Raw genomic sequence first — 13,039 nt, 5'->3', positions numbered from 1 at the left:
GCTCACAGAGCCCCGAACAGTCAAGCTGGAACTAGAGTCCAGACTCTACCTTGTGAAACCAAGGGTTCCAAGGGAAAAGAAAATGGCTCGAATCCCCAGGAATGGGGCAAGAGCCGGGAAAGGAACTCTTTTCAACTATACCTGGCCGATGGATTTCAGAATCTTAAGACTACTGAAGTGCAACACAAGATTAGCCTGGGAAGCCCACCCATTCTCTACCTCGGGAAAACTCGACGAGGCCCAGAGCCACCTCTCCCGCTCTCGCGATACTGGACGGCCCTGCTCCCGGCTCCGCTAGGCTCCGCCCCTCCACCGCAGCCCCTCTGTCGTCACTTCCTGTGGGTCTGCAGGCAGAGAGAGAAGATGGCGGCCCTGGGGGAACCTGTGCGACTGGAGAGGGGTGAGTGGGGCCGAGCCTGGGACCGACGTGGGCGGAGGAGGTAGGGGAGTGCCTTGTCGTCCAAGGGGGCGAGTGGACCAAGCTCCGAGACCCCGAACCAGGCTTTCCCTCGCTCTGGCGCCTGTGGCCACAGATGTCGATGCGCCGGGCCTGGGGAGGGGGCTGGACGCTCTTGACTGATCCTGAGACCCCCTTTGTGTTCACATGGACTGTCCTGGAGTACAGCATAGCTCACCACCACCTGTCTGCATTCGCAGACACACACTGTATACCCGCTCCCTGGGTTGTTACGGCCTACTTTGCGTTCAGAGACGTGTCAAGCTGAGCAAATATCCCACGCCCAGTTCGGGCAGACTACCCGCCCTGCCCGTATTGACGCGTTCATACACGGTGTCCCCGCCTTCACTCACCCAGCCGGGACAAGCAGCGCGTTCCCACCAAACCCCCTCTTATTTAGGCACAAATGCCATCATTACTTCCACCACAACCTCGCTTGTATACATATTGGGGATATTTCCTGACTGTGGTGCCCCTCCGGGTACGGAGAAGGTGCTTTATAAACAATCCTTCTGCTGTGGTCCTGGAAAGAAGGTTGCACAACTAGAAAGAATAGTAATTGTAAATTACGTTAAAGTGCAGCAGCATTCTTCATTACAAATCCTAAGATTGCTAACTGGTTGATTGCTTGCTTTTTAGAGCAGGCTGTCAAGGAAAATAAAACCTGTTCTGCTAAGTAGTTAAAAACCGAAAAGCCAGTGAAGTAAAAGACTATGAGCCTAAAAGCGTACTGTTGCAGTTTTTTAGCATTCCACTCTTCCCCAAATTCTTTATTTCATATAATTTCAAGTATACTCTTGGCACCTGCATTAGAAGTCATCAGTAAGAGTCAAAAAGTAAAACTAGACATTTCGAGTACTAGTAGTAAACAAAGTATAAGATGGAGATTGACAGTATCTTGTAAATATTAACATTTGCATTTACAGTCTGAATATTTAAGTAGCTTCTGCTCTAAAAAGAGGTACATTTTTAGAATTGAATTTTGGAGTCTTTCCTCATACCTTTACACAGACCCATGCACACTTAACATTATTTATTCCTTGTGGTATTCACTATTTGTAAGTCTCTTTACAAGTAATGTTTTCCTCCAGCCCACCAGACCATTAATTAAAGTATCCTTTTGACAGAGTAGCAGCTTACTCTGGGAAGATTTGCTAAGTTAGGCCTAAGACTGTGACATGTTCTTCCAAGCACAATGACACTGTGCTTTGTAGATGGGAACAGATTTGTCTGGTGTTAACTGGAGTAGGTGTTTTTCTTTGAAAACTAGTTGTAGAATTCTAGCATGTTGGCAGTCTTTTGTATTGTTAAGTGCAGTACAAAATGTGAAGCTTCACCTCTGGCATTTAGTTTTGGTAGTCATGACTTTTTGTTTTCTCCTGTTTCAGAGTTCATTTCAGTTGCACAGTAAGAGTGCTTAGAACCTGAGGATAAGCTATTAGTGGATGCCATTTAGTAGGATAAGAAAGATTACATCCACTCTGATTCTGACTTAGCATTCTGTTTAACAGATTCTATTAAGAAGCTCTCCCAGCAATCCTATAGTATAAAATTAGTTCATATGATCAAGATCCTGAATGCCTTCACAGACATTGAAACAAGATTTAGTGGAACACATTTGAGAACATACTGGGTACAGTTTAGGTTCGGTAAAGACTATTTTACTTTTTCAATTTTTTGTTAGTTGGAAATTTTCATATAGCTTGTATATTATAATTTTGTAGGTCAGAATATTTGATGAACCAGCACTCCGCATTCACCAGCTATTCTGATGGTGGGAGATGAGAAAGGGGAAAGTTTTTTTCCACTGCATTGGATTAACATCAGTTTAAGCTTCTATTCGGAGAAGGCAATGGCACCCCACTCCAGTACTCTTGCCTGGAAAATCCCATGGATGGAGGAGCCTGGTAGGCTGCAGTCCATGGGGTCGTGAAGAGTCGGACACAACTGAGCAACTTCACTTTCACTTTTCACTTTCATGCCTTGGAGAAGGAAATGGCAATCCACTCCAGTGTTCTTGCCTGGAGACTCACAGGGACGGGGGAGCCTGGTGGGCTGCCATCTATGGGGTTGTGCAGAGTCGGACGCGACTGAAGTGACTTAGCAGCAGTGAGCTTCTATTACCTGAAATTGAAAAATCTACTTCTTGCTTCACTACATTTATTCCTAATTTTCCAGTTGCAAACAAAGACAGCTATACTGATTCTATAAAGAGAAGAGTTCCAATCCTCTAGTATAATAGAAAATTTGGAATTTCTTCCGCTTAATACAAAAGGAGGGAAGGAACTTTAGAATAATAAGTACTCTAGCCCCCTGTGGTACAAACACTGTTAAAAAAAAAAATCAGGGGAGAAATAGTATGAAACATGATGAATCTTGTAAAAGTTTCTTAATTTGTAAAACACTTTTCCTGACACTCCCAATGAGAACTGCCTAACATGCTTAATATATGTCTATAAAAGTGTAGAACATCTTAATGTTTCTTATTAATTGGTGCTAATGTAACATAACATTTATGCTTGCCACATGCCAGGCCCTTACCATGTTTTTTTGTTTCATTGGTCATGTAATTCTTATAAGGGAGATACTGTTGTTTCCATTTTATAGTGGAAAACAGACACAAGGAGTTTAAGTTACTTGCCCAAGATCACCCAGCTGTTACTGATACCAGACTTACAAACTAATTGCTTTGTATTTTGTAAACATGTATTTGACTGAGCTTGTCTTAATTAAAACACTGTGTGATGATCCTAAGTTGAAAGCAGACCAGTTAATTTTACTCATTTGTAGTATTGTTTTAAATTGTGTTGCTGCCAGTAACTAACTGCACATGTTATTGAAGAGTTTTTGTAGGTACATATATATTAAGTTTTCTTTTGGGAAATAGTGACTTCATTAGCACATGGCATTTTATACTGCTCAGCACTTTGGTTACTATTGATGATAGGTAAATTTTTATTGACTGAGTAGCTTCTGATAATGCTGTCAGCTTTTCTGAAGTACTACAGTGTTCATGTGTCTGTCACATTTGAGCTCCAGTTCTTTCCTGTGACGTTTAGGACTTTATATTTGTTTTCCTGTGTCTCTTAAAGATATGGTTTTTCAGATTTTATGCATGTTCAGCATCAGTTTTTCTTCCTAATCTGCTGTAAAATGAACCCCCATACACACAAGCTCATACTCTTAGGCTTTTTTCCTCTGTGTTCTATATATTTTTTGTTAGCCATTGAGGAATAAATCCTAATGCTGCGCTGTTACAGAGGCATTTAGAGAAAATTATCTATCGGTGTGTGTTTGTTTAACTCTAGATATTTGTAGAGCAATTGAATTGTTGGAAAAACTGCAAAGAAGTGGAGAGGTACCACCACAGAAACTTCAGGCTCTACAAAGAGTCCTTCAGAGTGAATTCTGCAATGCTGTAAGAGAGGTAAGTAAATGGGATTAAAATTGACTATAAACTTGCATTATTTAGGGTAAGATAACATTCTGCAATTTGGGTTTGTAGTTTCTTAAAGTTAACTTTAGAACCCACCCCTCTCATTTTTGGAATTTCTAACAGAAAAACGTGGTATAAAGATGCATAACTTTTTCTGAAATTTTGACACATTCATTAACTTTAAAAAGAACTCAAGCGTGTTATATTTTGAGATTTAAAATCACAGTGATAACTTTGGGTTTTGCAGGTATATGAACATGTCTATGAGACTGTGGACATCAGTAGCAGTCCTGAAGTGAGAGCTAATGCAACTGCGAAGGTACGTTTTTTCATTTACTGAAAGTGAGAGGATTCATCACAAATTAGAGGTTTAAAATGTGAAGTTATTAGTTTCATAATAGACTTATTTTAAAAACTAACAAATAGTGCCTTTCAAGCCACACTAAACTCAATTACTAAAAAGCAGGACTTTTTAATTGGCTTTACAAAACACATTTTATGCAGTCTAGATGATACATTAAAATATATTTACACACAAATAATACATATATATAATATGTGGTTGCTGTAGGTAATATATATCAGTTCAGTTCTGAAGTTCAGTCACTCAGCCATGTCCGACTCTTTGCGACCCCATGAATTGCAGCAAGCCAGGCCTCCCTGTCCATCACAAACTCCTGGAGTTTACTCAGACTCATGCCCATCAAGTCGGTGATGCCATCCAGCCATCTCATCCTCTGTCGTCCCCTTCTCCTCCTGACCCCAATCCCTCCCAGCATCAGGGTCTTTTCCAGTGAGTCAACTCTTTGCATGCGGTGGCCAGAGCACTGGAGTTTCAGCTTCAGCATCAGTCCTTCCAATGAACACCCAGGACTTATCTCCTTCACGATGCACTGGTTGGATCTCCTTGCAGTCCAAGGGACTCTCAAGAGTCTTCTCCAACACCACAGTTCAAAAGCATCAATTTTTCGGCGCTCAGTTTTCTTCACAGTCCAACTCTCTCATCCATATATGACCACTGGAAAAACCATAGCCTTGACCAAACGGACCTTTGTTGGCAAGATAATGTCTCTGACTTTTAATATGCTATCTAGGTTGGTCATAACTTTCCTTCAGAGGAGTAAGCATCTTTTAATTTCATGGCTGCAGTCACCATCTGCAGTGATTCTGGAGCCCAAAAAAGGTCTGACATTGTTTCCACTGTCTCCCCATCTATTTCCCATGAGGTGATGGGACCAGGTAATATATATATCATTATGTAAATATTCATCAAAATTCTGAGGTATGGATTATTAGTCTCATTTTATTGGTGAGGAAGCATCAAATTCGATTACTTGCTTCAAATCACACAAATAGTAAATGGTAGATCTGAGGTACTCCCCTATGTTGCCATTCACTTAACCTTAACTCTCTGCAAATAGCAGGTTACCTCCTCAGAGCTACAGGGAGCAGGTTTTATGTATTTTTCTGTACCAGTGTTTTCCTCAAATAATTCAAGCACTGATCTCTGTCCATCATCTGTGGTGGTGGTGGTTCAGTCAGTCATTTGTGTCTGACTCTTTACAACCCCATGGACTGTAACATGCCAGGCGTCTCTGTCCTCCTCAATCTCCTGGAGTTTACTCAGATTCATGTCCTTTGAAGCCATGATGCTATCTAGCCGTCTCATCACATGTGGTTAGAATAAGTTACTGTCAGTAGTAGGTGACTTACACTGAAACTAGTCATTAGCAGGTAACTATTCATTGATAGTTAACTGATTCACAAAAGGCAATATTGGATTCTCTGTTGAGTCATGTGGGTATTGTTTGACCGAGTAGGAAAAAACAATTAAAACTTGGGTTTAATTCCTGACTTTCACAGCCTCCTGAACTTCTGAGCCTTAGTTCCATTATCTATAAAATGAAGCCTCTTTAAGAGCTTAGAGTATTCAGCAAATCTTGATTTTCTCTCTTCGTTCCCATGTTTCTCATATACCCTGATCTAATAGTAAAAAATAGTACCAGATTACTGAATTACATTTAAAAGCAAAATGAAACCTGAATCCTCAGCCTTGTGTTAGAATTCCTCTGAATTGGTCTAGATTTGAAAGATGCGGCTCTGTACGGGTTCATACACAGTGCGAGTGGCACGGCAGCCAGAGTGACTGCGTGAAAGGGCGCCTGCTGCATTCAGGTCACCCGGGTTGTGCCAGCCCACACCCCTGAGCGTACCAGGCCGACCAGCCCCGAGGGTGGGTTCTTCCTGTTAGCGTGCACAGTTCATCCCCGGCGAGGCCTGCTTGCCAGGCACTGCACAGCAGTTCTGGGCACGGGCGGGACCGGGAGTGACCTGAACGACCTCAACACTGCATAATCCCAGAGGAAGCTTTCCAGTCGTCCTCTTAAAAACACTATCTACTTAGCTTACCTTCACTGTCAGTAAATTTGTGGACATTCAGACATCAAAATACTTACTTCAAAAGTGGTTTTTAATTTGATACTGATTTCTAATTATCAGTATCACTGTGATTCCATGGTGATAAGAGAACACACTCTTATGATTTCAGTACCTTTAGACCATGAAATTTTTGTATTTTGTTTTATGTCCCTGGATATGTTTCAGCTGTCTACTGGTTTATAGTCTATGGAAACTTGAATTTATATTCTGCTATTGTGTGAAAATTGTATAAATCTTAATTATGTTCAATCCATTCATAGTGCTTTTCAGGTCTACTATCTCCTACTTTTCTATCATTCTATTAGTTTTTGAGAGTTTGATATTGAAACTTCAACTAAAAATCTTAATCTACTTAAAAAATATATAGTGAGACTGTATGTAACTTGGTTCCATATTTTTCAAATCTGCTGTAAATGTGTTACCATACCCTCATAATTTAAAAAAGAAAGAAGGAAAAGTGGTTTTTAAAAAGGGACAAAAGAGTGAAGTAAACAAAGGTCCTATTTTTTTTAAATATATAAAATTTTCTTTCAGGCTACCGTTGCTGCGTTTGCTGCCAGCGAAGGGCATTCTCATCCTCGAGTTGTTGAGCTACCAAAAACAGAAGAAGGCCTTGGGTTCAATATTATGGGAGGCAAAGAGCAAAACTCTCCAATCTATATCTCTCGAATAATTCCAGGTGGAATTGCTGATAGACATGGGGGCCTCAAGCGAGGAGATCAGCTCCTTTCTGTTAATGGAGTGGTAGGGATGCATTTTATTTCTACTTGACCACTTGGGGGTGTATTTGAGTTATAGAAACAGTTGTGCCTGACTCTGTGACCCCCATGGACTGTAGCCTGCCACACTCCTCTGTCCATGGGGATTCTCCAGGCAAGAGTACTGGAGTGGGTGGCCATGCCCTCTTCCAGGAGATCTTCCCAACCCAGGGATCGAACCCAGGTCTCCTGCATTGCAGGCAGATTCTTTACCGGAAAGTCAGAAACAGAACATGCAGGGAAAGACCAAGAAGCTTTGTAGTTTAGAAACCTCTTGGAAGACTCTTAGGCACTGCTCTTTAGTGAAGTGATACTTTTTGAAGCACTTTGTGTGTGTTTTGCTTCTTTCCAATGTAACTTAGCAGTGCTTAGTGTGATTTTTATGAAGTTACTAAGCTCTTTAGTAGTTAAGGTAGTACATTAAATCGAAAGCCTCTCCTCAGTTTAACTTTATCAAATAGCAATGGCTTGATTTACTTCTGACCTATTGAGATAATAGGGCATGTAGGTTGATATGCTAGGTATTTAGAACTTAAAAACCAGTTCCTGGACTGCAGACAGAATATGATTTAGCAGACAATTTTACACTGATTAAAGTGACAAAGCAGGACTACTTCATAGGTTTATAGTTTGAAATGCTGTAACATTAAAATTTTTTTATTTGTATGTGTTTTAAACGTTTTTCATTTCGAGTTTAACGTACAAAACATAGATATTAATTGTGTTTCTGTCTGTGGTTTGTTTTTTCGTAGAGTGTTGAAGGAGAGCATCATGAAAAAGCTGTAGAACTGCTGAAAGCAGCTCAAGGAAAGGTTAAATTAGTAGTGCGGTACACACCCAAGGTCTTGGAAGAAATGGAATCACGCTTTGAAAAAATGCGATCAGCAAAACGCAGGCAACAGACCTAATGCAGTTAAAACCTTTCTATTCCATTTTGCTTTTAGCTAGAGAAGTTTTACTTGTGACCTACTGATGGCCACAATGCCAATGATTGTAAAAACAACAAACTTCCCGTGAAATCCTCCTTGCCATTTTATAAATACCTATTTTAACATCATTTATGGTTCCAGAGATGCATACACTTTTTTCTGACTAGAAAAAGTAAAAAGGTAATGAGGGCAGTTCTGTCCTGCTGTTTTTACAGGCCTTTTTCAACAAATGCAGATTTTGTCATAAAGTTGTTATAGATTTTTAAAAATGCTTTTTTAATATTAAAATGTACTTTTACATTCTTAAATCTTTTTTTAGGAAAAAAGGTTTTCTTTATTTGCTTATTTAAAAAGAACAGTTCTCCATTCTTTTTTTTTTTTTAACCTGTAACATTTCTTTATGCTTTTCCAAGAAATTACACGTAACAGTCTCAGCAGTTCATTACACTATCAATTCATTGTTAACATCACTGCTGTGTTTTATATTTGAAACACACACATAATATAATCAATGGTAAATTATAACTCAGCACAGTGGAAGATTTTTACTTTTATTTAAACATAATATATAAAGAATATTTGTTTGTACTGATTTATAAAAGTTTTTAAACACTGATACAATCATTGCTAAAATATGTATTCTTTCATAATATTTGAGCAGTGAGGCAAGAGAATGTAATTTGATTGTTTGCATTACTGATTACATCTTTCTGTTTATATTCAACTATATCATAAATTACAAATGCAAAAAAGGTTTAGGTTTCTTTTGCAAATTTTTTTAATGCTATTCATTGTTATTTAAATATATCTTATTTTTCATCCTTCCATTCCTAGAGATAAGCCAGTTGGTTTGTGATGGGATATAGCAAAGGAGAAAAAATAATACCTTTAACCTCACCAGCCTCAAGAGTTATAGCTCAATTTAAAGAATTGATACTAAGTAAGAAAAAGAAAGATATGGTTAAGATACATAGAAATTATGATGTGATGCATTTCATAAGAATCTGCATACACTTTGTGAAAATGAGTAAGAACTCATTCACATTAAAATTGTTAGATTAAAGTCGTGATTCTTATGATTGAAATGTAATGATGAGAATTCTGAGATACTTGCATTTGTCCACTGGATGTCACTGTTTTACTGAAAGGCAGCTATCGGTGGATGACTGTGACTGAAGTCTTTTTAAAGGCAAAAATTAAGAGTTAAGGAACATATTCAGACACAACTTACAGGAACATTTGGCTTTTAAAAATTTTAAGTGACAGGTGCTAGAAAGAAAATAATGGATTGAAATATATAAGGACTTTAGAATAATTATCAACCCTGTGTAAAGAGTGGGCATTTTGTGACATTCCTTCAGGAAGAATAGAAATGTGTATCTTTTTCTGCATGTTTGTGAGCACTGTGAGTCTTAAAAAGATTATTCCAGTTTTCAGTGATTTCAGAATTAAAATCAATCAGCATTGTTATTTATCTTTTAGGTATTGAACACTGGATTGCATGGTTGAATGTGTCTTTAGTCCACTACAAAACGTGCTTGTTATTGATAGGATCATGTTGTTGAATTGTATATTTCCAAAATTAATTGATGTTTTTAAAATGTTGAGACCAAAGTAGGGTAGAAGAATTATGGACTTAATTTAAATGTAAAATTATTAGAGGTATTTGTTGTAGAGCTTTATATGTTAAAGAGAGGTATCGGTGCATATAAAAACTAATATTATTGTTGTGCTTGTATTCTTGCATTACAGGGTAAGTAAACCCTGAAGAAATCTTATTTTAGTATTGCTACAGCTGCAGTAGCTTTTAAGGGTGTGTCAACATTTCATTATAAATTATAGCTTCCTGGTTCAGTATCTCAGCTGTTTCAGAACTTTCAGCCAAGTTAAATCTTTTTTGGTGTTGAAACTTAGTAAGTTGAGTAAGCTATTTTTTGTTTCTTCTACAGTAATCCACAATCTGTTCTTTGTGTGGGTTGGCACTTATTTATAATTTTTAAAATATGGATAGCTTAAAAGAGCCAAATACAGTAGTTTTGCCTGCTCCTGTTGAGCATGAGTAGCAGTAGTTTATTTTCTTTAATGCAGTTTTCATAGTGTATCCCAGAATTTTAAATCATGACCATAGAAAAATGCAGTCATTCAGTGGCAAAGATGTATGATAGTGGTTTAGTATAATGAGGAAATGAGGGGAGTTTTCATCTTACAAATGTATGGTTTATGAACATAACTAAGACATCGTAAGTAAATAATAGGTATTTGATTTATAAATTATAAATATAAGTTATCTTCCCTCCCCAGTTTCCGTTTATTTTCTTGGTATTTCAAAATGAGTTGACTTAGTGATTCTCAACCTTAGCTGCATGTTAGAACACCCTGCAGGCCTTCAAAAAGGTAATGACACTTGAGTCCTACCCCATACCAACTAAATTGTAATTTCTGAGGTGGGGCCAGATGCTTATTTTTTCAAAGCTTTCCAAATGGTTCTAAAGGATATCTAGGGTTGAGGACCACTTGTTTCCCCCTTTATAACATGGTTTCATTACACTGGACTCTGTTTGGAAGCGTCAGAATAATTCAGTTTACAGCTACTACTAAATAGCTACACATGTAAGGGTCAGTTATATTTCGTAATCATCTCTTTAGGAATAAAAGGTACTTGGCATTCCTTAATGGGGAAGTAACTACAGCTTAACTTTTTCTTTCTTTTTTTAAATAAAATCTGCTAGTATTTTGAATGTAAGTTTTTAATGTCTGTCACCTTTCTGCCCTCTTTGCCTTTAAAACTTTCAAAAATAAATGTCTGTTATTTGAGAAAGCATGTTTAAAAATTGCAGATGATATTTAATAATATTTTCATTGATAATTACAAACTGTCTTAATATGGCCATTTTATCCATTAGTATAACACTAGGTTACAGTGGCCTCATTCTTTGGGGTTTGATGATTCAGATGTGTTTTTTTTTAAATCGTTGTCTTCCTCTTCTAAATTTTTGAAAGTTGCTTTGCTCAAGTACTTAAATAGTTTGGCTCAAGTACTTTGTTTACAATATAAGTGGATATTATAGCATCTAATAGAAGAAATGGCTATGGCTTATCTGAAAAGAATGTCAGCATGACTTGGTGTAGACTTACAAGACTATGTGTTGTGAATATTTTATTATGTGGAATGATCATTGAAATATCAAGGACTCTAGTAATTGTATTTCCTGAATAAATGTACATTTATGAATTTTCTAACTTATATTTTGTTGTTCCTTTGTTAACAGTCTGGTTTTATACTTTTTATTGTCCAAAATGTCACTAATAGTGTTTCTTCAAAGGTTGTTGTAGTTCTGTAATGATGAAATAGTGGAAAAGTGCTTGTTCATTAATTTTCAAGAACTTCCAGACTAATTTGTATATGGATATAGTTTTTAAAAGCATCAATAAACAATATGCTTCTACTTTAAGTTTGAAGTAAAGGAATATAGTAGCCAAAATAGATTTAACACTTTTTCAGTGGGTGACTTCATTTATCAATTGTGATTCTAGGGCTTATTAAAATAAATTTATATTAGTTATATTTTTGTTCTTTGGATTTAAAAAAAAATGATGTAACTACACAATCATTGTGTTTCCGAAAGATATATATACAATAACGTAAAGGAGGTAAAAGCATACTCAGGTGGTTGCTGGAATGAAACTTAAAATTCCTACATTTTGCTTTGCCTTTCCTAAAATATAACTGGAGAGAATAAAGATTCTGTTGTATTATTTTAAGAGAGGCTGTCTGGCATGTGATTGAAGCACAGAATCTAGAGCCTGACAACCCTGATTGGAATTGTAGATTGACCACGACTGTAACCTTCTGCAGGTTACCGCTCTGTGCCTTATCAGTTCCTTCATCTGTCTGTGTAGGAGGATGCCTGTGTCGTATTGTGACCTGTAAGGCCCTTAGAAAAGGGCCTGCATAGTAAGTGCTGTTTCTGTTTGCTGTTACTTTTGTGTATGACAGCTTTAGGGCCTTATCTAGCTAAAGGGAGACATTGTGGCCAAATAAATTTTTTTTTTTTCATTTATTTTTATTAGTTGGAGGCTAATTATGGTTTTTTGGCCAAATAATTAAAATTAGCAAGTTCTTATTTTTTACTTTCGGTTGCTCGTTCATTGCCTGCGCGCAGGCTTTGTGTAGTTTCCAAGAGCAGGGACTGATCCTGGCTGCAGTGCGCAGGCTTTTCATTTTGGTGGCTTCTCTTGTGGAACGTGGGCTCTAGAGCACCGGCTCAGGAGTTGTGGTGCCCGGGCTTAGTTCTCAGCATGTGGGACCAGGGATCAAAGGACCAGGACCAGGATCTGATCAGACCAGGGATCAAACCTGTATGCCCTGCATTAGCATGTGGATTCTTAACCATTGGACCACCAGGGGAGTCCAGCGAGTTCCTATTTTTGATGCCTGGAAGATTAGATAACTAACCTTTAAATTATGCTTGAAAGTAAACAAGATTTACAGGATTTTCAGATTTCACTCTGATCAAAGAAACTCGGAATTCTAAAATAAAGTGGAGTTTGGGGGATGTAGGGTTGAGGTCACATTCAGAATGAAACTTATAAGAAATAAGTCCCAGTAAGAGATTTGTTAATCAGAAAAGCAATTTGTAGGGAGGATATGACCTGAAGATAAATGAATTGCTGGAATGGGCCTCAGACAACACAAGGCATAATTCACCGTAGTGAACTTTTTAAAGGCATAAAAATATACGGGCAATTGAGGGTACAGTGAACACATTGTTAGCCCTCAATTTCTTCAAAATTTCAGTAGACCAGAATAGCGTTCTCTATAAATTTTTAAATTCTGGTTTTGTTATGTTCATTATCATTGATTATTCTACCTTTAATATGATGAAGTGGTGACCCAGATTTTTTTTTACATTTATTTCTTTGTTGGCAAAAAGCCTGATGAAATATTTAGGACTTTATATACAGAGCAAAAGTAAATTCATACAGATTCCATTTGTCAACTTTATTTTGATTTAAATAT

At 37.6% G+C, this 13,039-nt stretch overlaps 1 protein-coding gene across 1 annotated transcript; it reads left to right on the top strand.

Moving 5' to 3' along the window:
- The first annotated feature begins 328 nt into the window (after positions 1-328).
- Positions 329-11,263, top strand: LIN7C (lin-7 homolog C, crumbs cell polarity complex component). The gene is made up of 5 exons (XM_061151053.1): positions 329-400; positions 3,766-3,884; positions 4,141-4,212; positions 6,867-7,076; positions 7,843-11,263. Exons 1-5 carry the CDS (start codon positions 364-366, stop codon positions 7,996-7,998), a joined length of 594 nt encoding a protein of 197 aa, XP_061007036.1. The 5' UTR covers positions 329-363; the 3' UTR covers positions 7,999-11,263.
- Positions 11,264-13,039: the final 1,776 nt, after the last annotated feature.

This window comes from Dama dama, chromosome 1 (genome assembly GCF_033118175.1).
Source record: "Dama dama isolate Ldn47 chromosome 1, ASM3311817v1, whole genome shotgun sequence".
NCBI lineage: Eukaryota > Metazoa > Chordata > Mammalia > Artiodactyla > Cervidae > Dama > Dama dama.
The sequence above is the reverse complement of the archived record's forward strand: the minus strand, read 5'-3'. Positions and strand labels throughout refer to the sequence as shown.

Coding starts and splice junctions, on each gene's coding strand:
- LIN7C (XM_061151053.1), top strand. CDS start 364: ATGGCGGCCCTGGGGGAACCTGTGCGACTGGAGAGGG. Junction 3,885..4,140: donor TCTGCAATGCTGTAAGAGAG/GTAAGTAAATGG, acceptor TGGGTTTTGCAG/GTATATGAACATGTCTATGA. Junction 7,077..7,842: donor TCCTTTCTGTTAATGGAGTG/GTAGGGATGCAT, acceptor GTTTTTTCGTAG/AGTGTTGAAGGAGAGCATCA.